A 27,622-nucleotide genomic window follows, 5' to 3' on the forward strand; every position below is an offset into this window, starting at 1 on the left:
ATTAAATTACGATATCCTACTTTCAATTCAAGTTTTACGAATCATTTACGAATATACTTTATTTACAGGGTGAAAAATATCACCCAATTTTTACCTTAACAACGCGATCATGAAGAGCATACTGTATAACAATTTCTTTATAAACGTTATCCATAAGGATTACCTTTTGTTTTTTTTTTAAAAAAAGAGAAACTATGTAGCAACTGAGTAAATTCTATAAACAGTAGTATTAGAGCGAGAGAACCTTTGACTAACCTATCGCGATGTGCGATTGTCGATTGTTTCGCCAATCCAACTGTTTAGTTTCACAACTAAAATCGAGTGTGCGCATCTACATACATATAAGCCTATAGGAATCATAGCGCGACTAAACAGTTTTGCGATAGGTTAGTTAAAATTGTGCTCGCGCTCTAAGATAAAATACTTAGTTCAGGACATTTTAAGGTTTATTTGTGTCAAAATTTCGTCTTATACAGGCAATGTAAATAACAAAATCGAACAGATGTTTTTTAAAATTCCGTGTTCTATTTGTAGTAACGAAAGTGAATCTTTTTCTGTTAACACGCCGATGTATCGTAATTAATTCTATTTCTTAGCTTTTACTTTCTTAGTGGGCGTCGTATTAGCATTCGAGTTGCCGCTCTGTTCGCTGGTAGCCTTGTTAGAACGCGGGTAGGCGGCATTAAGTCGTAGTTCAATGCTAAAGTTAACATTTGAATACGATTTTTTAACGACTAACACGTCTTTAAGTTTTAGTTTTATACGATGGAATAAATTTGTTTGAACTCTGAATGAGGTAAAAATAAGACCAAATTTTATTTAACTATCTTTATCTATACTTAATATAATAAAGTCACCCCTTAGGGTAGGCTCCGAGCCCCTCGGTGGGGACGTATAGTGAGCTGGTGATGATGATGATGATGAATATAATAAAGCGTAAACACACACTTCTTTGTTGCCTAAGATGTCAGCAATCACAGCATATTTTCGAATAACTCTTTTTTTAATAAAAAGCCCTACACTTACGTCACGCTTTTTATACATTTTCACACTGTTCAACTTAGGGGTAAATATTTTGGATAAAAACCCTAAAGTGAGAAAGAGACCATCATTTGTTGCCAACATCAAGAACGCAAGGTTGCCATGGTTTGACATCATGTTATGTCATTTTGACATTTGCAATTGAAAATTTGACATATGTGAACAATAAAACGATTTTTTTTATAATTGAATGCGGATGAAGTCGCGTGGGAACCGCTAGTTCTTATATATTTTGCTCTATTGTTTAAATCAAGTAGATGCAAAACCTCACTCGTTTAGGTTATAAATTATTATTATTGCATTTTACATACATATGTAGTATCTTACTATAAAACAAAATATTTAAATACATTTAACACATAACCTAATTTTCTTTTAATTGTTTTAAAACATCTGAACATCGAAAATAGAAAATAACCAACCACAATTGTCAATGGCCATCGCCAGACATGGCGCGTACGCGTTTATAAAAACTTATACCTTCATACATCACCCACACACACACACAATAATATAGGAGCCAAATGTATTCACCAAGGCTGCGCAATTCTTCTATTTATACTTTATTTAGTCATAATGTAGACCTTTTTATAAGCGCGTCCTCCATTGCAATCAGATGAATGCAATAAGAATCAATCTTTTTACCTTAGTAGACATATATGTACTGTTTGTATTGGTACAAATAAAAGATTTCTCAAATATTTTACATGTACAGTCAGCTGTATAAATGTCCTTATGTTTACAAAACTTTAGAAACTTCTATAGACCTACGGTTTAAAAAACTAATGTAGATATTCGTTAATGCGATGAATTAGTGGTGGGAAATATACATACAAATGCATACGGCTATAAATAGTTTTGAAACAGAAAGCTTATGTAAGTTTCTGAAGGTTTGTAAATGTTAACATATTTATGAGGCTGACTGTACAATTTAGTCATTTAACGTTTTGTAAGAAAAAAATATGCTTTTGTAGAATCGCAGAGTATACAATTTCATTCAAATCCACGTAAAACTTACAAATGTTGTTTGACTTAAATTCACAAAATTAACAACTACAATAAAATAGACAATAAATCAAACATTCGTCATTTACAATTTACAATGTAATTAAAAAGATCAAAACTCGAACCCCATTATTATAGAGCTGACATTTAATTTAACATTTTATACTATTCTTTAAATCCGTCAGACATCATTAAAGTCACATTTACAAAAAAAAAACCTTACATGGTAAGGACAAAGGTAAAGGAACTTACGTAGCCCTTGTAATGATGACACAAATCTGCTTTTTATTAAGACACATTTAATCATCATGTTTGGGTTAGCGTCATTTCATTTCGTCACGAGTCATTAAATATCCATAGCATGACTGATCGTTGGCAAGTCTTATAGCATATTGGTTCATGATCTCATCTTGATTGTTAAAAAACAGTAGTTAAAGTACGATTTTTAATAACTTTGAAGAAGAATTCTAACACTAGGGTAACCAAATCATATTTCATAAGAATGCGTATTTTATATGTGTTTTAATATATTTGTTAGTCTAAATATTTATGCTTGAGCATCAAGAGCGCTCTAATTTCATTTATTTAATCTATTACGTTTTTAAAAACTAGTTAAATGACAAGGCTATATAACATAGTTTATTATTTTTTAATAGCCAGTGTCACAGGATATATCTGATTCCTTTTTTACTAATAATGTACGATTGAAAATGTGTTTAGTATGTTTTAGTATATCTTTTATGTTTTATTGCATATTTGTTTTATAATATGACCATAGCAAGGCGTAAAATGTTGTGTTCTTTTTGCGTAAACGTCTAGGTCGTGCTTCTTCGAAGGTCGAGTCCATCCTAAATGTTTTAATTGGGTCTTTATTTTGTATTTCCTTGTTTTTTTTAACATAAATTGCCTCGTTGGCTTGAATCATAATCAAGCTCTACAGACGCGTGTTTCTGTCAATCAATAACAATTTATTAGTTTTTAATAGTCATAGCTATAAAAACTGAATTTGATTTGAAAACGCTGAATATGTTAGCAAAAGACTTTGACGTCAGAAAGTAGTATATTATTTTGATTTTGATATAAAATTGAAATTATTAGTAAGTGACATCCTTGGAGATGTCATTGTTCATATATAAGGGTAACCTACAGACTGTGTTCTATTAGTGAACGAAAATGACGCGTGCTAACCTGCCTTAAAAGTCTAGGAGTTCCACGATTGATGCACGTCACACCCACAACCGTTGTGTTGCCTTGCGTCGCCTACCATCGCTGACTCAGCGGATATCCCACGTAGCAGTACTCGTAGCGTGCTATGTTCAAGGACGTGTAGATAAACTTTGAAGCATATGTCATTTAACAGTTGTAGAACCAGCTATAACATCTTCTCACGAGTGACAGAAGACAGCCGTCAACTGGAAGCAATTTAGTTTTCCATCCAATGAGTGTGTGTGCCGGAGATCTAATCTTGGTCTCCTTTTCATGTCCAGTCTTTTCGTAGGTCTTTAACAATAGTCCTTTCGCAGATTTGACTAATTACGATGGCTGATTGGATGTTTGTCCTTCTGTATTATAAAAAAAGGTATTCAAAGAATAACAGATATCAGGTAAACAGTTATAATTAGTGTTTTCTTCGTTAAATCAAGTTAAAATCTCAAACTGACTAAAATTGTATTAATAAACGTAATTATTGTCTTTTATAACTTCACTCTAAACGGCATACATTGACATAACGTTTTGAAAAACTGCTTCAACTAATCTTTCTTTCATTTAGTGCAAGCTAATTTGATACTTAATACATTGAAATGTTAATACACAACGCGATGTAAATCGTATGACAAATGGGCGCCTAAACGAGAAGATCGCGTGTTAAGAATGCGTGTAAATTAGCTCGTGGTAATTGGTTGGCAGTGAAAGTGGACTAAACTGACTGGCTAATAGTATGTACTCATATGTTGTTATAGAGTACTGAAACACATACCACTTAACGTGAAAGTGGTCGTTTTAAAAAGATCATGGTAGTTAGATTAAAAGTTTGGACTGTATCGTTCTGAACAACATCGCTCGACTGTTATATCATTTGCAACATCTACTTGGGTGAAATCCTTTCAGGTGAGTGCAAATGTGAACTCTACACTATCGATGTAATAGAAAAATCGAGATATTTGTTTTTCTTTCTTTAAGTAACAGTGGTAGTTTAACAGTGGTACTGCCCGCTTTAACATCTTAGCACGAATGGGCCGGCACGCCCGGTGCAATACCACGACCACACAGAAGGCAGGCGTGAAATGGAAACAATTCCGTGTTTCGTCTGATGAGTGTGGTGCTGAAGGCCTAATATAAGTCCCTTTCTCTTTACCACCCTTTTCTTATAAAGAGAGGTTGGGAAGAGGAAGTGGATTTGACGGTGGAGGAGATGCATAGGAAGGGGAAATATCCTCTTTATGTGCGTCTCCTCCTCCGTCGGATAAGGGTAGGCAACGCATCTGCAATTGCGGATGTCTATGGGCAGCGGTCGCTTCGCCATTTTGGCGATTTCAGGTGGCCGCTTGCTCGTTTGCCACCTTATGTTATAAAAAAAAAAGTATTCAATGCTTCTTCGCACTTATTTGACAGATGATGATGAATTATTTGGTTGACACTTATCAGTCTCTTTCACAAATCCCATATCTAATTTAATTTATTACCCAAACATTATTATTAAAAAAAATGAGCAGATATACTTGATGCCGAAAATGGTAATTACAAGTCCGCACAACTGTCCGACGTAACGTAACGTGTGCGTAACTTCGAACGTTAAAGAATGTTGTCTCGAGGTCGTTGAACATCACATGTGCAGAGTATTAATCACAAATATACAAATTATACGTTTACCGTATGCCTAAGATAGTATGTTGAAGGTATTGCGAAAGTATATATAGCAGAGCATCTATCCTCTAGAATCTTTCTATAGAAGCTGAAGTTATTGAACGAATGTTTCGAACTTTATCATGGGCATCGCCGGCCGATCATCTGGACTTAAAGGGGGAGGGGGGAGTGTCACGGAGATCCCGGAACCCTACTCTATTACTTTTTTGGGGGGGTTTTAGTGGGTCAAACTCCACATAACCCTGTCTTTTCCACAGACTGCAGAGTATCTTTTGAAGATTTCCCCCGATGCATAAATGGAGGGGTGGGCAGCTACCATATATCTACGAATCATTTTTATATCTATTTTACATTTTTCGATACTATAGAGCAATTATCCTCCCCTGTCCCACTGCTGACACCCATACATTAGAATTATAAATTAGAATACGTATAGAGAATGCTTGGGCGTGCCGCTAGTCGATTATAACGATAACCGGACGTTTTCCTTTTAAAGTAGCTACCGTTAGTCGCGACCTACAGTTATGTGACGTCGTATATTATTCCTAGTAGACGATTATATATAATATAGTCCTTAGTTTATTTAATTGTAGAAGATATAAAAAAAAACAATATGGTTTAAGTAAAGACAAACTAGATGAGCCTGGAAAGAACTTACTGAACGTTCGACTTAAAACTAATTAAAAATAATATCCAAAATGTATAAATGAGTCCTTCCAGTGGTATAGAACCTTCTAATAATTTCTTTGCTAATAATTACGTCTATCGAAGGTACGTATATCAAGGTAACTGAGCATTTTAAGCGCATTAAGCAACGCCGATAAGGTATGTGTGCCATACCAGTTCGGCTGCACCGATTGAGCGAGGATGAAAAAAATATACACATTTTACGACTACTTTTGTAGAAATGTTCAATTTATTCTGAAGCACGTTATAGGATTATTACAGTATATTTTAAAGGATAATTTATTATATTTATTACTTTCATTGCTATTGGTGTTCGGTGTTTGGTTCGCCATGTCGCTAACAAGAGTATCTTCGAATCGATGTGCCAATTCTGTCGCCGCCTATACTCGTACAGGTTTTCACCCTCTTGTTTTTATTATAGTAAAGTTAGGGAGATAAGTGAGAAAAGATTGTTATTAGTTCGTACTACCCCATTAACGTAATGTAAATCGTGACAACAATTACAGCTTTTTGTGTGTAAAATGCTCACGTACTTAGCACCTTAATAAAACATTACAGAGTAATACATCATATTGACAAGTCATTCAGCATGTAATAATATATTTAGGTGCTCAAGCCTGCTTGAAATTCTTATCGACTTTTTATTACAAAAAGCCTTGGCATTCTTGGCAATGTTATTGAGAAATTAAAATAAAATATATTTACTCCTTCTCGACTTCTGTTTGGATCCTAGTAATATATTTTGGATTTACAATAATCAAATATGCTGTTCAAACCGGTATGATTTATCACGAATTTTAAAGATTAGATTGCAATTGTTTTTTTTTTAAATATAAGATCATCTATCAAAATATAATACGCTTGGAGGCCAAAGAAAGTTAAGTTTCGGTTTTTCGTCACAGTTATAATGTTGGTTTTCGCTTTCGATTCTACGTCGGAAGACTTTGAGTCAAAGTTATGGTTTTTAAATAGCCACATTAGCGATTGTTATCGCCTGCTTATGGTTCCGTATTCGATTTCCTTTTTAATTTTCATAACTAAGGTAAAAGTCCGAGTATCGGCTAACCCACTAATTGACAGTTTAAATGTGCCTAGGCACTAGAGATGGAAAAAATGTAAAAAATATTATGCCAGTAGTGACTCTACTATTTGCCAACTCTTTTGGGACATTACATTATGTACATATAGCTCGCAAAAAACAGTTATAGTCCTAAAAAGTGTAGTATGTTGACCGACAAGTAGGTCACAGGCATATTAAAAGCTAAACCTTGAATATAAATAGCGTTTTAGCAGCCACGGTGGTCTTAAAAAGGGATATAGAAAAACGCAAATATACTAATAACGTATAAATAATAAATCAATAAACCGGTTTCTTCATAACCGTGTGATTTTTACGGCCCCTAAGTAAATGTTATGAGTATTTCGCAAGGCACTATTTCACATCCTACGAAACATAAAAAATACACCTCTCATGTTGTACGAAAGTGTGTACTTTAATTGAAGTATTTTATACACTTTATTTGAAACTATACTTAGAGTCAACTTAATTAGATGGTCAAAAATATTCAAGTTTAAAGGTCACATTTTGATTATAAAATATTCACAATTGATTTAACTTTCCCTCTTTACGAAAGCGGTATCTTGTTTCTTTAACTTTGCGTGCATCTTCTGTTTTCGCCGGCGATGATTTGTTTGTTCGACGATTTCACTGAGATCTGTTGTAGGTGTATCTTACCAAGGTCGGATATAAGATGACGTATTAATAGTTTGTCGTTTAAGGCAACAATTTATTTATTATTTTGATATACTCTTTCACCAAGTTTAATTTAAGATACAACCTCTGTTACGAAGAGCTTTTTACTAGTACTACTACTAAAATATTTTACTAGTGTATACGTTTATATTTTTAATTTTAGAAGAATGAATTTACAACGATGAATATTATAATCATGTACAAATTACGTCTATGTCAATTTTTCACGCACAATTCCTATACTAATGTACTATCCTGTCGACAAATGCCTTAAACGAATTGCTGTAACTACATAAATACGCGATTCCTGTACATTATTAAAACAGTAGGTGTTATTGTAGGATAAAGTTTGAGAGCTTAATTACTGATAAATTTGTTTCTTTAACGATATACTAATGTTAAGCTTCGTGCTCTGACCTTTAATTACAATAAAAGCTTTAAAATGAGTTGAAAAACTAACATGCACAAAGTTTATATGATTTGTAAATGGTTTCCGCAGTTTTTAAATGTTTGTAAAGTCACGAATTATATAAAAATATAACTTAATTAAACCACTTTAGTAATAAAAATGAGATATAAAATTTAAGTCCCTTAGTTATAAGGAGATCTCAGTACTTGTTTATTAACAACAATAATAAAAAATAGGGACTTTTAATTAAATAATTGCCCATAGACAACTAAAACCGTAAGAACTCCAAACCGTTGCCGGGAAATTTCAAATATATATGTCAAAATTAAAAAGTTATAGTTTTCAATAAATTAATTTAATTAAAAAATTCTATGTCACCTACTTTAGTGGTGCGGCGAGTGTACGGCGCGCGCGCAAAGTAGTGGCGCCCAGCTAGCGGCCAACACGCTTCAATTGTGGCGCGACTTCAAAAACCGCGCCATTTTTAAACCGTTATTGTATCGAAAATTCGAATTTAGAATCGAAATTTAAATTAGTGCGAATTATCGACATTAGTGCGTTAGTTATTTACAGTAAGCCGTGAAGTGATTTAAGTGTTTTGGATAAGCTGTAACTTAAAAATTGAGGTAAAGATGTTAATTTTTTTAAAATAAATTAAACGATTTAATTATTTAAATTTAAGATTATTTTAAACAAAGTATAGTCATGGAAATAAATTAAAGTAACGTAATACAATTTAAAATAAAATTACAATAATTTATTATAATCTCATTACTTTTAACTTAGTTAATATTTTAACGTAAGATTAAATTAGAAAAAAAAATCTTTAGTATAAAATTGTAGTAACTATTTGTCAAAATTATGCTAAAATTATGCTTTCTACATAATACATTGTTAATGCATCAGAAAAATATGGCCATCGCTATTCTGACTTCCTCTGTACCTTGTAAGAGGTTATCTTTATTAAAACCTTTTGACACCAGTCTCCCCTTGACGGTGTTAATAATTGTTCACACGTTGTTTCCAATTTTGTCAATGAATATCGATTTTGATGTGTGTGATTCGATTTACATTAAGTGATGTAAAGGCAGTTGGTATTCTTGCGGCCAAATATTGAAACGACAATTAAATATGTATGTATGCACGTCTTAAAAAATAAGGCCATTAAACTCCAAATTACATTTGACGTTTGGTATATTGTTAGCTGCACTTACGAAGCCTGATGTTAAAGATTCGTTTCAGAATTTGGTCGTTTTGTTAAATTAATTATTTACATTAAATAAAAGCGGTTCTTAATTAATTTTATCTACTAAAATTATTGTGTCCGTGAACAAAAGTTTATCAACGTAAATTTGTCAAATGATTGTTTTTAATTAATAAAAAAAAATACACTACTATATGTTAAATGTTACACGGAACACTATTTGGAAAGTACAGGAATTATGTGATTTAATACTACCATCCTTTTTACACAATCAACGTCAAGGCTCAAGGATACATAATATGAACTTCCTTCGGATTCCAACGATTCACGTTTTTAATCGTGTTTTTTTGTTTATCTTCCATGGTAATCCAATCCCGTAATAATAACGAAGTAACAGCCCGTGTTGAGGCTCCTGAGGGAACCTTCGAGCCTAGTTACTCATAAACGAGGTTTAGGCAACGCTAAAGCGCTCGGCCACCTCAAGCCCGGTAAATCTGTAAATGAAAACTGTGGCAATACAGACACGAATAAAACCATGGAAAGGGAAAGAGAAATGGCACACAATTTTTTTTTTACAATTTTTATATAGAAATAAGATATGCTTCAGCGATGGTAATATAAATTCACACGAGCATCATAATTCGTGATTATTTTTTATGTGGATGGAGGATTTTAAAAAGGTATACAAGACACCTTTAACTTGACCTCGGCTAAACGGAATCCGTCTTGTGTCACGCCAAAACTATTATGATAATTTAATTTATTCTTGTCTTTGTATCGAAAACATGCATGTTTGATATTTGGTAGTCAAATTTATTGTACATTTAACTAAATATGTATAAAATAATGAGTCACGACTTCCAAAATCTTTTTATAAATTGTGATTTATTGAAAAAAATCTATTTCCTAAATTTTGCGGTTTTTAAAAACTCACAAATATACTTGCGCGTGTTAGAAATCATGGTATTACGCAGCTTACAATTAGATTATATTGCAACCAATGTAGGAAGAGAACTTCTGACCACAGTTTGTTGTACAACAATACTGAAGTAAGTAGAGGACGGAGGAAATTTGTAACATATGCGTGAGACAAGCGCCTGTGATAAGAAACACTTTTATAGTCAATGTGGAGATACATTATAGGGTAGCTTAGCAAGATATGGATAAATTGGGTGAAAGGTGACATTATAAAGAAGGGAATGAACGCAGATGATCGAAGATATGGGGTGATGATGATGAAACAAGGCAAATTTTAATAGAATACTAGATTAAGGCCTCCTTAGTAGTATTTACCAAAGACTAGTAAGTGAATAATATAAACTAGAATGAAATAGGAGCAAATCTAAATGTTGCTATGTATCTTATCGTTATGTTCAGATAATTGTAAGCTCAGGACTTGTTCTTACTTCTGGGATTATAATTCATTTGTTTAAAACAAGTTTTGTTACTGAAACTTTGATATTGCAACATTAAGTGTTTGTCCTAGTTAAGTAAACAATTATTGTTAATCGAAAATATTCAATTTCCATTAATAGCCTTTGTTTCACTTGTGGTCGATTTTAGTTTCTTCCCTGAAATTTAAATTCTCTATGACGGCGCTAAGAAAAATGACCCAAGTTAAACTCTTATAGCATTACTTTCTCTTACTTGCCCTTTTGGAATGTGACCACGTAACTTTCCAGCAAAAATGCCACAAAATGATTACATTACCCATACATAATATTGAACTTCAACGACCTGAATTTACATTTACTGGAGCCGAATTTTATTTTTCAAACTCTTTTAGCCGGCAATTCAATAATAAACCAAACGCGTCTCACAAATCTATGCTATTATTTCAAGGATGACGCATAAGGTCAAAATTTGCCTGCCAGGCATTTTAAAATAAGCCAAATTAAGCGTTTTAATTTTTTTTTACCAAATTTTGCACGAAAAGGGTGAGACTGCCCTTGGGACATTTTATAGGCTGGGTTCGAGTCATTACGTCACGGAGAAGTACCAATGTAGTACATAATTTAAAATATCAATGGAATGAAAAACTATATGAATAAATATACGCAGATTTAACCGGAGTCCAGTTAATGAGAAAGAAATCACGCTAACAATAAAAGTAGACATTGGTGAAAAATCTATATTATAGATTGAATATGCCAAAAGTGCGATAACAAAAGTTTTACTTTTATTGTTATCAATTTATTTGTCAAACAGAAAAATGGCTTCACCCATTAATATTTGCATTTGAAACCTAACAAAATATTTGAAAGCATAAAATTATTTAACAATACAATAGTGTTGAAAAAGAAGAATGGCATACGTTAATGTGCATTGCGGCTTGCGCAAGCGATCATCGAAAGTGGCCAGATGCAAACGTGTCGGTAGCGTCCGAGCGAGAGTGAAGACGAATCGATTTGGTGCGAATCGATTCATTACTCGCGGCTATTATAACATCGATTTACGATTACAAAACGTACCGCAAAAGGTTATCGATGTTTATTTGATATTGAAATCGAGTTACGTGTCATAAATTGATTTGTTTATGGGATTTTCAATGAAATCTTTTTACTGTTTTAGTATGTTATTATAATTTACTATATAATTATATTATTTATAATTATGAAGGACATGTGTAGAAAATATCTATCATCATCGAGATTTATGTTTTTCTGATTTATATTCCATTTTTGTTTTTTTTAAATGTCTTGTTCTGCGAACGGTACATCGTTCATAGATAACTATGTTATTCTACGAGATGGGCCACGATTTGTTTGATGTACGCACATTACCGGTGCGCCGCGTTGACTCTACGATGTCGAAAGCGAAAAATTACAGTAAGGTCGTTACGGTCCATAATGCAAACTGTTTACTAATATATCGATCGGAATGTCCATATAGATTGACAAGATATTTCCAACAGAGAGGAAGAATTAAGACAAAAGTTACATCTTTCTCGAGATATTAGAGTTACATATCTCAAGAGAGATACAATGTTCTCTCACAAGAGATTACCCCTTTCCTCGCTGTGACGTGGACTTATGCTAATATTGATAAACCGACATAAGATAACAATGAGGAAACGATCTAAATTGCTAAGAATCTTTAAGGTCTCATCACCTTAATGGTCAATATTGCTTGATATACGTAGGGTCGGTACGTCGAGAGATGTTGTTTGGATCCTTTCATAGTAAAGCAGGTAATTAAAGCTAATATAAGGGTGACGGGAGGGGGGACATTTCTTCTGACAACATTCCATTTGTTGATACGGTATGCCCTTTCAATACCTTTGATTCAAGACTTACAAGTATGCATAAACAAAACGCAATTAAATGTAGGCTTCTTTTATATTATGAGAGTATAATACTTTATAATCATAATTAGATTCCATTGAAAATATTACGCGAAATATTTTTCTCCACAAATTGAAAAAAAAAAAAAAAAAGATTCTGGCTAAAGTCTAGGGCTTCAAGAATCTAATGCAATAAGAAAACTGACGAATATTTGCTTACATAATGTGGGGTGAGTAAATCATGTCATTAGCGACCGTGTATCCCCGTTGAGATGTCTTGAAGCCTTGGCAAGAGGTCGCTGAGTCATATTAGTTTTCAAATATTATGTAATGAACCAATAAGGTCATTTTGACATTGACGATGCTGATGCAATGTACGTGACCAAACTTTGACGGAAACACGAATTCTATTTGTCATAATCAAGTCTAAAAGCGCAGCCTAAAATTCCGGTCTATTGGAATTTCAGTACATTATTAGTTACTCCATTATTTAGCTCTAACTAATCTAAATTTTAGTTTACGAATTGAATAAAGCCAGTATACAATTTTGTAACATCCTCAACATCACTCTAAAATATTAACCTTCATTTCCTTTGAAAAGTGATGCAACGGAGTATAGTAACGTCCAATGTAACAAGCACCTTATTTCTTAGATGTTCATATTTATGTACAGGTCTATTGCACTTGGATATTTGATTATATTCCAATCAGGGAATCAGGATGCGGTAACGCCTGGCGCATTTTAATTGTGGCACAGTAACTTGGCCTTTGTTGCTTTGCGACACACGCGGGGGACGTTCCGTGAATTTTGTTGACGTGACGTCTCTCACATAAATATTTTTCATTGATTGTCTATTTTTGAAGGCCAATGATCTTTTGTAGTTATTGTAGGTGATTGCTCTTTAGGTTATCGTTCTGTTAATTCAGGTATGTAACTCAAAATCACAATCTGGCTAGATAATTTAAAGCTTGATTTCTGGACATGTTTGAATAGGCTATACATTAATTATAACTCCAAGTAACTCACATTCCTTAATATTGTACATTGTATAGTAATGTTGAATAAAACTGGTTGTTGTAAATCAAAACTATTTCCCAATTCGTATTGATTCCTTAAACAGCGGCTACTGCAACCAGTTGCTTGTTGCTGTCCGGTGCGAGTCGATTGTGACTCAGATTTATGCCATATTTCAGGTTGCGAAATTATTGTTTCTTATTCATGTTTCACGAATGCGTTGAAGGCAGATGTAATATTACGTAGTTCTTATGAAATTGCTGAAATAAATTCTGGTTTACTGAATTCTTTGGAGTTATTTGTCTTATATTAGGTTAGTTAAGGGCCCTTCCTACCACTGGCTAATAAAGGAACAAAAGCTGATATTTTAATCACATGTTTTACACGTTGGATTGTTATGAGACAATTTACTTCTTACAGACTATCCTCAACATGGTAAATTTCATCGAGATCCATTCAGCAGTTTAGGCTACAAACTCTGACATCCATCCATCCATTTAAACTTTCAAATAACAGGTCATCAATTCTTTTTAATGTTTTCAATATCGTTTATTTTCTATTTCATTCCCATGTTTTTTCGTTTTTATGTCTGAATGAATAAAAAATTAAGTACGATACAGTTTGCTATAGTTTCTGATGAAAATTTGCCTGTTGCGTGTAACTTAACAGTTACATCACTATGAAACATGGATTGCAGATTTGTTTGTTGCATAATTGTAATTTTTTTGATTGCAAAGAGTTAGCTAATAAAAGTGTATGCAAATACCATGAAACGTAAAACGTTAAACGTTATAAAATTGAAAAATGTTTTTGTCTCTCTCAATTTTTTTTTAATACTGTCGATTATTGTTATTAGCGTTTTACTGACTTTAAATCAATGCTATAATATTATTCAACTATTGTTATTATTAAAGAATTTTGTGCTTAAATGCTATTTTGAAAATCATACTAGTAAAATTATTAATGCGAACGTTAAGATGGATGCATGGATGTTTGTTAGAGTTCGTAGCCTAATTGGTTGAACGGATTTCGATGAAATTTGGTATAGATGTAGATGATAGTCTGGAAGAATACATAGGGCTACTCAGTTTTCTTTTTTTTATTCCATCGGACGGAGTCGCGGGCGAAAGCTAGTAATAAAACAATTTGCGAATAGTAAACTAGAGATGGTACGTATATCGTTAAACTCCGTTAAAATTGGCCAAGGTGAACTTTGCAATTGATGTCACATTAGAAGTCAAGAGAGTTAAAAATAATTATATTTACGCATTAGGTTGGAAACGAGGTGGGTTAAATATGTCTTAATTAATTGCCGATAAGTGCCGTAGCAATATTAATAATTAATTACCGTTTGATCGATGAGTTAGTATTGCTTAAAAAATATTTTACAGAATAAAGTTTGACTTAGGTCGAGGTGATTGCAGTGATACGAGTATTAGTCTTTACTTTTTGTAGACAGAGATATTACTAATTTTGATTTCATAATATGAACATGCGTGAACTATAATAATTTAAATGCATAATTATTCTTACGTAATAAATTTAATTTCAAAACAGGCGAATAATTAAATTTGTTTACGCTTTCATTAACTTGTACGGCTTTCTGAAACATGTTACGCATATTACCTGGAATTATTATAATTTTTGATACTTTATACATTTTAAATTGTTGCCTAACAGTTTATTAAAAATAAAAAGTATACCACTAAGATAAATGGAATGGATACTAAAGGAAGTTTCATTATCTCTCTCCTTATCCTACTCCCGTAGGGTCGGCACAACAGCTTTTTGTCCTCCACATAACTCTATCATACATCTCAGTCATCACTCCCTTTTTTATCATGTAACCTTTTACGCAATCCATCCCTGCTATAACATGCCCATACCATGCTAACCTTTTACTCCTTACCTTCTCTACTACGGGGGCTACTATTAAACTTCCTCTAGTATACTCATTACGTATCTTGTCCATTCGTGTTACCCCCCACATGTAGTCTCCTTTCATCCGTTCCTTTTACAAAAGGAAGTTTGTTTTATGAAAATATTTTAACTATCGGAAAATTCCTAAAATTATAAAAGTTTAAGATTAGGCGTCGTTTTCTTTTGATGTAGTGAAAGTGTTTACTGAAGATAAATAGGGTTATAAATTCCAATAATTAGTATGGCGGGGGCTTTGATCTTTGTTAACAAGTTATTCATACATACATCATAATGTCATGTCTTGGGTTAATATTCAGTGGAGTGTGAATATTTCATGAGTGAAAATATATGTCATGATTGTGTCTAATTAGATTACGATATCATTGTTTTCCAATATTTTTCATTAAATATAGCGAATTGATAGAATAAGTGTCGTATTCCATTGTACATTTAATGTCTATATAGTTTTCATAGTTGTTAAATTTAAAATTCTATAATCTTCAATTGAGTATTTGAAAAGTTGTCAATTGCTTACCACGAAATGACCAACTTGTTTTTTACAGCCTTCTTTCATAAACGTAAAGTTTTATGTCCCAAGTTTTTGAAATATAGTTTTGGTAATTGGACGTTAAATATTCTGCTCATTATAATCGAGTTTGATACAAACATATAACTTTCACGTCGACACGCATGCTTTATGTTACGATTTACCGACTCTTTATAAATTTAATTGACTAGGAATGTTGGTACAACTCTGTCTAATTATATTCATACATCAACAATTATGTTAGTATGTTAAAATGTTTATTTTTAAATGAAACAAATTCCTGTTGAAATAACTAATTTAATAATAAATTTATGTTTTCATTGTACGCGAATGCCAACTTTGTCACTCTTCATTACCAAAATTAAATATTACAAATAACGTAATTATTTAATACTAGCTGTTACTCACGACTTCGGCCGCGTGTTATTAAAAAATAGCCTATGTTACTCATAGATAAATTACCTTTCTAACGGTGAAACAACTTTCAAAACCGGCCCAGTAGTTTTTGAGTTATTTCAATACAGACAAAAATACAAATCCTCTTTATAATATTAGTATAGACAATATTTTTTGTTATTACGTGTTAGGTAAAATCTCATAAAGCCGAGACATTTTCTTGTAGATCTTCCTGCTTTAGAAAACTCATTGAAAATTCCTAAGAATTTTTTTGTTGTAAAATAGCTCCGTTACTTTGAATGGATGAGAACATACAAAGTAAAAACAGCTGATTGAGCTGATGAAAGTAGAAATTATCAGTAAACAAGCGTTTTATGGGAACCAATGAAAGTTGTGAGTAATCGATTTTCACTCGAATGATAATAATTTAAATCGAGTCAGAATTTTAATTGATAAACATCAATCGGTTAGTGGGCTAGTGAACTGGTCGGTTCACATTTACTACCGCCCTGTGGTGACTATTGGCGATTGTAAGAGGATTTTGTAAAGGACTGTATTTCAGGGAAATAGAGTCTATTTTTGATTGAACTGTACTAATTCTAAGGAAACATATTTGTTGACTTATTTGTACAAAGGCAACGGTATTTTAATAAGAATTGGAACAAGTATTTCGTATTTATTTTACCTTTACTTATTTTGTAATTTCAGTTACTTGCATTATTACATTAGGTTCTTTATGTTAGGAAGAGGAAATGTCTTTTTTCTGTATCCTTTCGATCTTTATTCTGTCGATACAAAGAAGGCAGAGCATCTACAAATGTCGTCTACATTTTTATGGGCAACGGTCGCTTCAATATAAAAAAAAGAAATTTAGTTGTTTATATTAGGTTGGATTTAGTAAAGAGTATTTACACTTAGGGTCTGACTTAGAGATGAATTAACGACTTCAGTAGTTACTCATTATAATTGTTTAGGTTACTTCATAATGTTGCGTACGCATGTGCAAACAAATTTGCTTTTTAATTTTGTAACAAACGCCTACAGCATCTATCATTGACCTGTATAATACAGGTAAATACATCGCCTATTGGTAATCGGATACGAGCAGTAATTATTATCTATAGAGATCGTAATGACAACAGTATCGTTATTCAATTGTTTAGCAATCGATTAGACGATAAAAATATATTCAGAGATGTTTTAAAAATTATGAATTCGAAACATTAACTAGCACGATGTGTATATATGTTAATCTAGCTATTGCCCGCGACTTCGTCCACGCAATATTAAGATAAAAAAGTAGCCTATAATATGCCCGTACATGTCTGCTACCCTTTATTGAAAGTTTGGTGGAAATCGGTCCAGCCGTTTCGGTGATTATCCGAAACAAATGCGGTGCGGACAGACGGACAAAAAAAAATGTGATTTTCGTTATCAGCGACGTAAATACATCATCTTCTTGAAATCTGTCGTTTTTCTTTTGATATTACAAACAGACACTACAATTTTATTATATGTATAGGTGTAAATGAATGCAATTGTTATATATAGTCTTGAGGTATACCACTCCAACTGAGGTTGAACAATTTTCAAATACTGTTTAGTTATCAAACAATTTTTTTTTCAGGTCCTACTTCGTGATGGAGCTCTTTACGTGAAGTGTTAATAATATTAAAGTGATACGTGGTTGTAATAATTTTTTATCATCTGTGAATTATTAACCGTTTGATTCAAATTATAATTTATTAGTGTTGTGTAGTTCATTAAAAAGTATATTCAAAATGATGACCCTCTACAGAACAATTAAAGGGACCAGCACGTCGAGAAGAAAAAGGCGTGAAAGAAGGTATGTCTAATTTATTAATTTTCTAGTTGTTGCTCGCAACTTCGTCCGCGTAAAATAAAAAAATATGTTACTTTCTAATGGTGAAAGAAATTTTTGAAATCGGCTCAATAGTTTTTTAAGTTGTTTCAATGTATTGAAAAATCCAAAAATCTAAATCTTTCCTCTTTATAATATTAGTACAGATTACTAATCATTCAGTAATTTGGTATTTAATCCATTTATTGCGTAGAAATCTATAATCCGATATTCCGATATTGTAAAGAATAATACATCAATATGCAATGTTATGTTAATATATAAATTTTATAAAGTAAGCCAACTTTACTAAGTCCATGTGCAAATTTGAACGTTAAACTATTACAATAGAATTCAAAATAGCATATTATGGTGTTAATATTAAAATATTTACGTATTAAATGTTAAATAATTTCTGGCAAAGCATGTCGTGCTCTTGATCTTTGAACTTTCTTGAGGTCGACTCTCACTGTAGTAATTAATTCTCGAAGTTAATAAGATTTTAAATCTAGCGATAGATTGGAAAAACATTAGTCTCTGCTTGCAAATGTCTCGCTTTCCTTCCTATTGTGAGGGAATTAACGGAATTTCTAACATGTTTTTTCATTTTTACTACCGTTTTTTTTTATTTTTGTGTTAAAGTTATTGTAAGGTTAATTTTGCTAGTAATCCGACACAATTTTTAATTAAATTTCCATGTCCGTATTCTGTCTGTTTTAATTGTTTTTTTTTTTAAATTAATAATCTCAAATATGTGTAGATTTTTGTCAATCAGCTATTATTGTTACATACGACAGATATGCGTATAAGAGTGTGTAAGTTTTATAAATTACTAGCTTTTGACCGCGACTCCGTACGCGCGAAAAAAAAAACTAACGTGAGTTTATGTATGTATGTTGTATGCGTTTTTACAGACTATCCTCTACATCTATACCAAATTTCATTGAAATCCGTTTAGCCGTTTAGGCTACAAACTCTAACAAACATCCATTTATCTAAACATTCGCTTTTATAATATTAGTATGATTGCAAGGAAGTTTATCAGAGCTCAACATTATTGCGGTAATAAGGAAATTCTCTTATTCCAATGCAACAGAAATAATATACTGTCTCTGAGTGGAGCAGTCATTACATAATTACTAGTAATCGATCTCTGATCGGGAATATCATATTAATTGAACGTAATAATTTTTCCCACGATAAATATGAAAACATTTTATGTGAGATACTCTTATATGCTTCCAATAATGGTTTTGTTTTTAATAACTTTTTTCTATCAAGAATGCAAGAGGCTGGCATATCTCGTTAAAGAATTTCTTACAAGAAATATTCAAGGATATTTTTTTTACCACAAATGTGTTTTATTCATAAAAAAAAACAATTTAAAAGTTAGTCAATTTTAAAAATATGACTTGAGCACAACATACTACTAGCGCCGCAGACGGCAATCGTAAACAATAAAAGTTTTCTGCCTCACCATTTTCACATTCATATCTTTGTTGGCACTCAGTGCGAGAGTTGTGGTATAGATGGCGCTATAAGCTACTTTAGAATATATCAAGAGTTTAAAGCTTTTGTCAAAATTACATGCGCTTATTCTTACGAATGGCTAATTTAAAATTATTTTTGCACTTTTCTGCATTTTGTTAAAATGAAATGTTTTAGTTAGAATACAAAATGTATCGATAAAAGTTACAAAACTATTTTAATCAAGGTTTCAGAAGTACTATAAAATAATTAAATTTATTTTAATTGAAGAAAAATACTTTTTTACTTAACAACTATACTACTCCATGGTATTGTAGTTTTTAATTATAAAAACCTTTGTACTACCACTAACGTGTAATACCACTAATAACTAGTTGAACCTCTAATATAGACAAGAACAACCGATAGCTGTCATCTTTGTAATTAAAGAACATACGAGTACGTCTAACTTAATTATGTTTTGGGTTGGAAGTAATTTTGGTATGAGTCATGGGGAACATCGATTATAGATGCGAGATAATATCTCGGTTTAAACATCGATTTCCACAGCTAAATATCTATATGAAAAGAAGTTAAAACTGGCCATCAATAAATGCAACAGTATATAAAAAAACATATTTAGCAATTTTTAAAAAGGTTCAAGTCGGATATTGTATTGATCGTAATGTAATTATTTGACGACTTCTTACATGACTTACATATCTCCAATCTTAATTATAACAATGTAGATTTAACACATGATAATAGACTGTCAATCAGATAATATAGAAATTTGATTTATACCAGTGTTAGCCAATTAGTGTCGAATGTTTTGTTACTCTTGAACTTTTTGTATGAGATTCATCAGCCGATTACGTTGTGATGACTCTTAACTCTATTATTGTCGATGATTAGATGTAAAGATATTTAAATAAGGATACCTTAAATACTAAGCGTATGAAAGGATATCATTTCGTTAAGTTCATTTTGAATTTATAAATTACAGGAATAATTGTAAATTTTATTTCAATTTGTAACTATGGAATCTACCATATCACATTTCAATGTATACTTAAATAGTACTGACATTTTAATCTTAACAAAAAGGTAACAGTATGTTGTAAAAATATTAAGAAATATACCTTTTCATTCTATAACAAACGGTATCATTTGGGTACTAATCCATGCATATTTATAAATATTAATATACCTGGTTTAAGAACTATAAAAAATCAAACACGAATTGTATATCATGTTTGTACGGTATAAACTTCTGACCTCATCTGGGTCATCAACGTCGATGCTCGCAACGCCCACTGTTGTCAATAATTACCTAAACATGCCAATGTGGTTCCAACCTTTAATATCCTAATAATAGTAAGTACACACAGTACACACATTACAGTGGTAGTGCCCGCCTTAACATCTTAGCACGAATGGGCCGGCACGCCCGGTGTAACACCACGACTACACAGAAGACAGGCGTGAAATGGAATCAATTCCGTGTTTCATCTGATGAGTGTGGTGCCGGAGGCCTAATTTAAGTCCCTTTCTCTTTACCACCCTTTTCTCATAAGGAGAGGATAGGAAGGGGAAGTGGATTTGACGGTGGAGGAGATGCATAGGAAGGGGAAAAATCCTTTTTATGTGCGTCTCCTCCTCCGTCGGATAAGGGTCGGCAACGCATTTGCAATTGCGGATGTCTATGGGCAGCTGTCGCTTCGCCATTTTGGCGGATTCAGGTGGCTGCTTGCTCGTTTGCCACCTTATGATATAAAAAAAAACACAATTAAAACAATGATTTCATATCTGTGTAGTTTATATAAGGCTCGTCGTTCGAGCCATCACAAATAGATTCGGTTTTTTTACATTAATTGAAGACAGATACTTTGCTCTGTTCACATATAAGACGAGTTATTGGTTTATCGCAAACAAGTAATAGGGCATTACCAAAACAGTCTTAGTGTTCACCTTTCGAGCTATTTTTATGCGCGACGTGTGTAAAAGAATGTAAACGATTTTAAAAGCTCATCAGCTTAACAACGCACGTTCGTTCGTCGGTGCTGCGGTTTATTAGGGTTCGATTTACTTTTCTGTTCTCTATTATATCTTTAAATTAATAAAAAAGCTAAAATACCTTTATTTTTAGAGATTTTAGACTGTTTTTAAATGGTCAATGTATATTATTTATGCAGTTCCGGCATCCTTAATTTGTATTTATAACTATAGTCCATTTAAAGGTTACTTGGCATATTGCGTTTTAGCGTCAAGGTCGATTGTGTTTGTTGTTTACAAAATATTTTAATACAAGTAAAAGGGTTTTACTTTTAGTTGTTTGTAAAGTCAAATCTTGGCTCTATGTCTATGCTAAATTCGGTTGTCCAGCTTCGTTTAACTATTCGTTAGTGTTTTGTATTTGATAACTTCATGAAATAAATTACGTTTCTAAATATGTAACTTGAGTAAAGTGTGCTTACGTCCCCACCGAGGAGCTCGAAGCCTACCCTTAGTTAGGGTGACCAGGCCATAGTCAACCACGCTGGCCCACTGCGGGTTGGTTGACTTCAAAACATATCTTAGCCGATATGTGCAGGATGGATCACGATGTTTTCCTTCACCGTAAGAACAATAATCAATCACTAGTTAATGATAAAATAAATGGTAACTTTAGAAACGCAACATAAATTACGTATTAAAATCTCATGAATAATCATTGGGAAAAATTAATTGTCTATTGAACGGAACCCTTCATGTCTTCTGTGCCTTTTGTACTAGGACGAATTTTTAATTAGAGTAGCTTTATCCCAACGATAAGAAAACAATGCTTTAATAGATAGGGGTGGTTAAGTGAGAATTTATGTTTTAATTCATGTATTTGTATTATTTTTAATGCCTACGCATTGAACGTGATTGTGCCTCGGTGGGATATACACCTCTAAGTATCCTTGACTTTTAATTTGGATTCAATAACATTTAATTTATAGCTTTGTACCACTAATGTAAGGGGTATGCCACTTTGTAAGGGAAGTCCTTGGCTACTTAAAAACAGGAATCTTAGTTAAGAAGTCAAGGCAACACTGATTTATGTAATTGACATTAGTGAGCAATAAAGATATTATTTAATACTTATTCTTATTCTATAGCATAAGTAGCTTTCGCGCGCGCGTGGAATTAAAAAGAAAACAAAAGAGAGTGTGTTTTTCCAGAGTGGTGTATACCACATTTCATCGAGATCCGTTCTACCGTTTAGACTACAAACTATAACAAACATTCATCCATCTAAACTCTCGCATTTTTAATTTTAGTAAGAAGTAAGATATTGCTAATTTTATTCCGATTACTAGGTAGTGATATTGTCGATTTTGATTAACTTCTTTATTTAAAAAATGCATATTAAAATAAAAATTTGAAGAATGTCCCTATACAGTAAACTGAAAATCGATTTGTGAAAAAAAAAACAAAGGAATTGGTTTCTTTGTTTCAAATTAGTTTCGACGATCTGACTTAGTATATCAAAATAAGATCATTTATACGAAAATAATTATTTCACTAAATGCTAACACGTTTAAATCTGCAATATGACAGTTAACAATGTTTTTATACTTAACTTAGAGTTACGGAAACTTGACGTGCATTAAAAGCCATACGATTGCCACTTGATGTCGTCCGAGTGATCAAAGTTTACGTGTCGGAATTCACGAAATAGCGTGTGATAAACATTCACGATACATTTACGACTTTCCTTGATAAATAAACATTTGACATAACTGCACTTTTATTGATCGTTAAATAACAATTTATAACAAATTGCATTTGAATGTTTTGTTCTTATTTTAAAAGAAATTCATGAATAACTAATGGATTCATTGTGATCGATTGTTTAGATATTTTTAAGACAGAAAAAGGTCATAAAATATGGTAAGGTTACTCACGTGTGATTTACTTTATTGATTTTTTTTTACTATTGTCTGTAGTAAATCGTAAAATTATACGCCTTTGTGCGACGCAGTTGGTTTGTCAAATAAATTGCAAGGCTACAATGGATATAATGGATTGTAACTTGGCCCAGTGTTCTGAGGATTGAATCCTATAACTGGGAAACGGAAAAAATATAACTTTTTGGCCTTTACTCTTAATAATTTATTATAAACTAGCTTTCGCCCGCGACTCCGTCCACGTGGAATAAAAAAAAACAAATGTAAGTAGCCTATGTGTTCTTCCAGACTATCCTCTACATCTACAATAAATTTCATCAAAATCCGTTCAGCCGTTTAGGCTACAAACTCTAACAACCATCGATCCCGCCATCCATCCATCCATCTAAAATTTCGCTTCTGAACAGATTTCGTTGACATTTGGTTGTATTGAATATCTAGAAGAACATATAGGCTACTTACTTTCTTTTAATTAAATTTAATCGTAAAATCTAAAAAGTCGATTAAAATAACCAAGTTATTTGTAGTTCAATAACCTTTAGAATTAACACGGGAATTACAAAAAATGCTATGATTCACCAAATCCTTGGTATTAGTGGTATGTGTGTCATTCCAGAGTAAACTTTTTAAATGTCATGATATCACTTTGACTTTTTTATCGTCGAAAGATATGTGTTTTGCAAACCGCAAACATCATTAGTCGTTTGTCACTCTTCGTAATACATCGAGGAAGAAAATTGTCATTTCCTAAGTTGCCTCTTTAATATATTATTGCAGAATGAGTAACAAAATCTCAAAACCGTTATTAAACATTTGTTTGTTAATATAAAATTCTCAAATATAATAAATAGAATAAGAAAGGTGCTGGATGATAATGGTGAACACAATTGGGTCGCTGATAAAGTCGTAAGGGCGTCCTCGATGACAGTTCTACAAATATTCTTAGAATAGTATCATGAGGAAATCAGCATTTACTTAGAAGTTAAAATGTCTATTGTCTAATATTTAATAAGATATCAATTAGAGATATTTAAATGAACCATACTTCAACACCTTTATAATTCAGTTAATTGGGATGCTTTTGTAAAATCAATTAAACATCAACTAATTAGTTTATTAAAATTGTGTACAATTTTCTCAAAGAAAGTATGTTTATATCATTTTGTATTCGAATATAGACCGTGGGTAAAGGGAACTAAGTTGAGATTTATTTACCGCCTGCAGTTAAAGTGGAAGGGACAATAAAGCACAAATGCACTTCGAAATGTTTGTTTAACGTTTTTCCTTCGATGTTTATGGTGTTTATTGTCCATAAAATAAAGTTAATGGTTCGTTCAGGTTGGGCATTACATCTTTTTTATGAGCCCTTTCACGCGTTCTTTTCGTTTAGAATGTACGGGAGCTTGTTGGGACATGTTTTTTAGTAAAACAATTGATTTGTATTGCCTTACGACCAGGGAGGTCTTAAGTATGTGTTGATTTATGACGTGAAGTGTTGAGTTTTCTTCAGAATACGTCCCATACAGATTCATTATCATTGATAAGTTCGGAGGTAAGAAAGTATGAGCGCATGGACACCTTTGACTAAATTATCGCATAACTGTTTCATCTCGCTTTGATTCATGGTATTTTGGTACAATTATTTCGAAAATACTTGGTTCTATCGAACGTACAGTTTACGATAAAAGTTTTCTATTGTTATTTAAGCTATATGTACAAGAATTAAGTATATATTTGAGGCTGTAACTGGTACTATAAATATATGCAGATCCTATGTTTTACTTGTTAGATGATGGAGATCAGTGATTAAGTTACGAATTGTAAAGCAGTTGTGGTACATTACTGTGCCGTGAGTCCGTTGCGAGCTCTAGCCCGACAGTAGACCTTGCCTCTCCTAAATCAGACAGTTACATTTTATTACTGAGTTAAACGACTTATTCTTGCAAGGATCGGTTTCACGGTGTATCGTTTTCATATCGCTGTCTTTGCTATATTGCTATGGAGTTATTAAAACTTAATAAAATTTGTCGTTGTGATTAGTTTTGTTTGTAGAATTTTTTCTTCTACACTTTAACACAATTGAGATACACTTTTAATTTGATATCAGAGGGTCTGGCACTAATATTTGCTAGAACGTATAAGTAACGTCATCGACATAATTTGATGAGATTCCTTTGTATACTTTACGCAACAAAAACATTCTCACAAATATTCGTGATAAGACCTCAGTTCATCGCAACATGTTACGATGATCAGAGTTACATTTTTACAAACCAGTACGACGTAGGGTCCTTCAAGAAGCAAGCCTACCTTTTCTTCTAAAGCCCGCAACGCATCTGTAGTTCCTCTGGTGTTGCAGATGTCCTTGAGCGTCGTTAATCACCTTGGCCTCCTTTTATTTTGCTAAAATGTTAAATTAATAGAACAGATCGTAATAATCCTTTAAAGCCAGTAGGCTACAAACTATATAGTATCACGTCACAGCTCTCAGTATTGTAGCCGAAATGGCAATAAATAAGACAGGATGCGTGCGTATAAATCGGTCTTATTTATAGAGAGACGGACCGGCTCGCCTCTGACAGATTGTAGCAGAATGAACACATCTCGTAATTGTATACCGGAGCGCGGTGGTTCCCCAATTGACAATATAATAGTACTGCAAGAGCACGGGTTGAAAGGTTTCCACTATTTATTTCAGTGCTGGGACGGTTTTTTGTGCCGCCCTTTAATATTTACCCGACATTGAAAGTAAACCCTAGCACAATATATTCCATTCGCTCCCCTTCTTGTACCATTCGATTCGTTTGACGATTTATTTGCACGATTTACAAATCGACTTTCAGTTTTGTTGGGGAATTGGAACAAAAGTGTTGTTTGTAGTTTATTTTATTACCAAAGTCTTAAATGTATCTAGTTTTCTTATGAGTTACGAAACTAAACGTTTTTTTAAGATGATTTGTTGGTAATAAGTTAAGCAAAGTTGAAATTCTTAGAATAAAGTTTTAGGAAAACACAAATGATAAATAAATGTTTGAACATTATTAGTAAAGTTATTTTTACCGCTTAAATGTTTAGTAAAAGTTGTCATCAAGAAATGTAGCGGCTATCAATCACGGATATTATTCAATTCATTACTCTATTTTTTCATTCTTGAGTTAAAACAATGTATGTAAGGACAAAAAGATTTGCATTTCGTATCTCTGTTAAAAGAATACATTTATTCCGTCATTTGTAAACAAAAAAAAAGGGACATATCCATTGTCCATCAGCCAAGAATAGTTATGCAAAACTAGCTCAGTTGAAGTGACAACGCAATGCGGCGTAGGCATTGTATACAGTCCTTATTGAACCACCGCGTCAGGCGGGCAGCGGGCAACGGGCAGCGGGCAGGCGGGCGGGCTTCCTCGTATGGCCCCCGACCGGTGTTAACATGGCCTAATGCATTTGCATGTTGTACTGCTAGGAAAATTAGAAAATGTTTGTCTATTAGGTTTGTGAAACACTGCGGATTTTCTATATGATTTATTGATAAAGATTCACGATATAAATTTCTTTGTAAAAAAAAACTTTCGTTTACCTTAGGTAGGATTTTAATGACCGATAAATTTACGTTCTTATTAATTTGTTATGTGTATATTAGAAAAGTGTATCATAATTTAATATTCACTCTACTTCTAGCATTAAATTGTTTGAATATTCATGAACAGGGAAATTATTCTTCCTTAATTTATGTATGTTTTATAATCTGTAAAGTTAGTAAATTTTATTTTATTTGTTTTTCTCCAAGTGTATCATAAGCCTTATAGAATTTTGTTTACGATATTGTAGTTTGAGCTGACAATGGCTGACGTCGCGCTTGTTGTGTTCCTAAAGGAGGAAATAGCATTACATATTGTTACATTTGAACTCCAACTTGGGAGAGTAAAATGTATTTTGTTCCTATTCAGACATATCTGACGCCAACAATGTTTCACAATTTGAATTGGAATGAGGAAAACATGCTACCTAACTTAGGCTTATATTGTTTCTTCTGATTTTATTATTCCTACTAGCTGTTCCCGTGTGGATACATCCGCATGAAATTATAAAAACTTTATTTTATTGTTTACATTTGTCAAATTCTAAGTTGCAAATGACATAAATAAACTTTTTAATAAGAAAACAAAACCGACTTCCAAACAAAATACACGAAAAACAAAACAAAATGCACTAAAAACAAAACAAAATACACCAA

At 32.6% G+C, this 27,622-nt stretch overlaps 1 protein-coding gene across 1 annotated transcript in view; it reads left to right on the forward strand.

Moving 5' to 3' along the window:
* Positions 1–8,187: 8,187 nt before the first annotated feature.
* LOC106099288 overlaps positions 8,188–27,622 on the forward strand; it is a 121,077-nt gene continuing 101,642 nt past the window's right edge. The window contains exons 1-2 of the mRNA XM_013277789.1: positions 8,188–8,386; positions 17,753–17,971. Of these exons, the coding sequence (XP_013133243.1) occupies positions 17,907–17,971 (65 nt within the window). The 5' untranslated portion in view covers positions 8,188–8,386; positions 17,753–17,906. The remainder of the gene's footprint in view (positions 8,387–17,752; positions 17,972–27,622) is intronic.

Source organism: Papilio polytes, unplaced genomic scaffold (assembly GCF_000836215.1).
Source record: "Papilio polytes unplaced genomic scaffold, Ppol_1.0 DF824135.1, whole genome shotgun sequence".
Taxonomy (NCBI): domain Eukaryota; kingdom Metazoa; phylum Arthropoda; class Insecta; order Lepidoptera; family Papilionidae; genus Papilio; species Papilio polytes.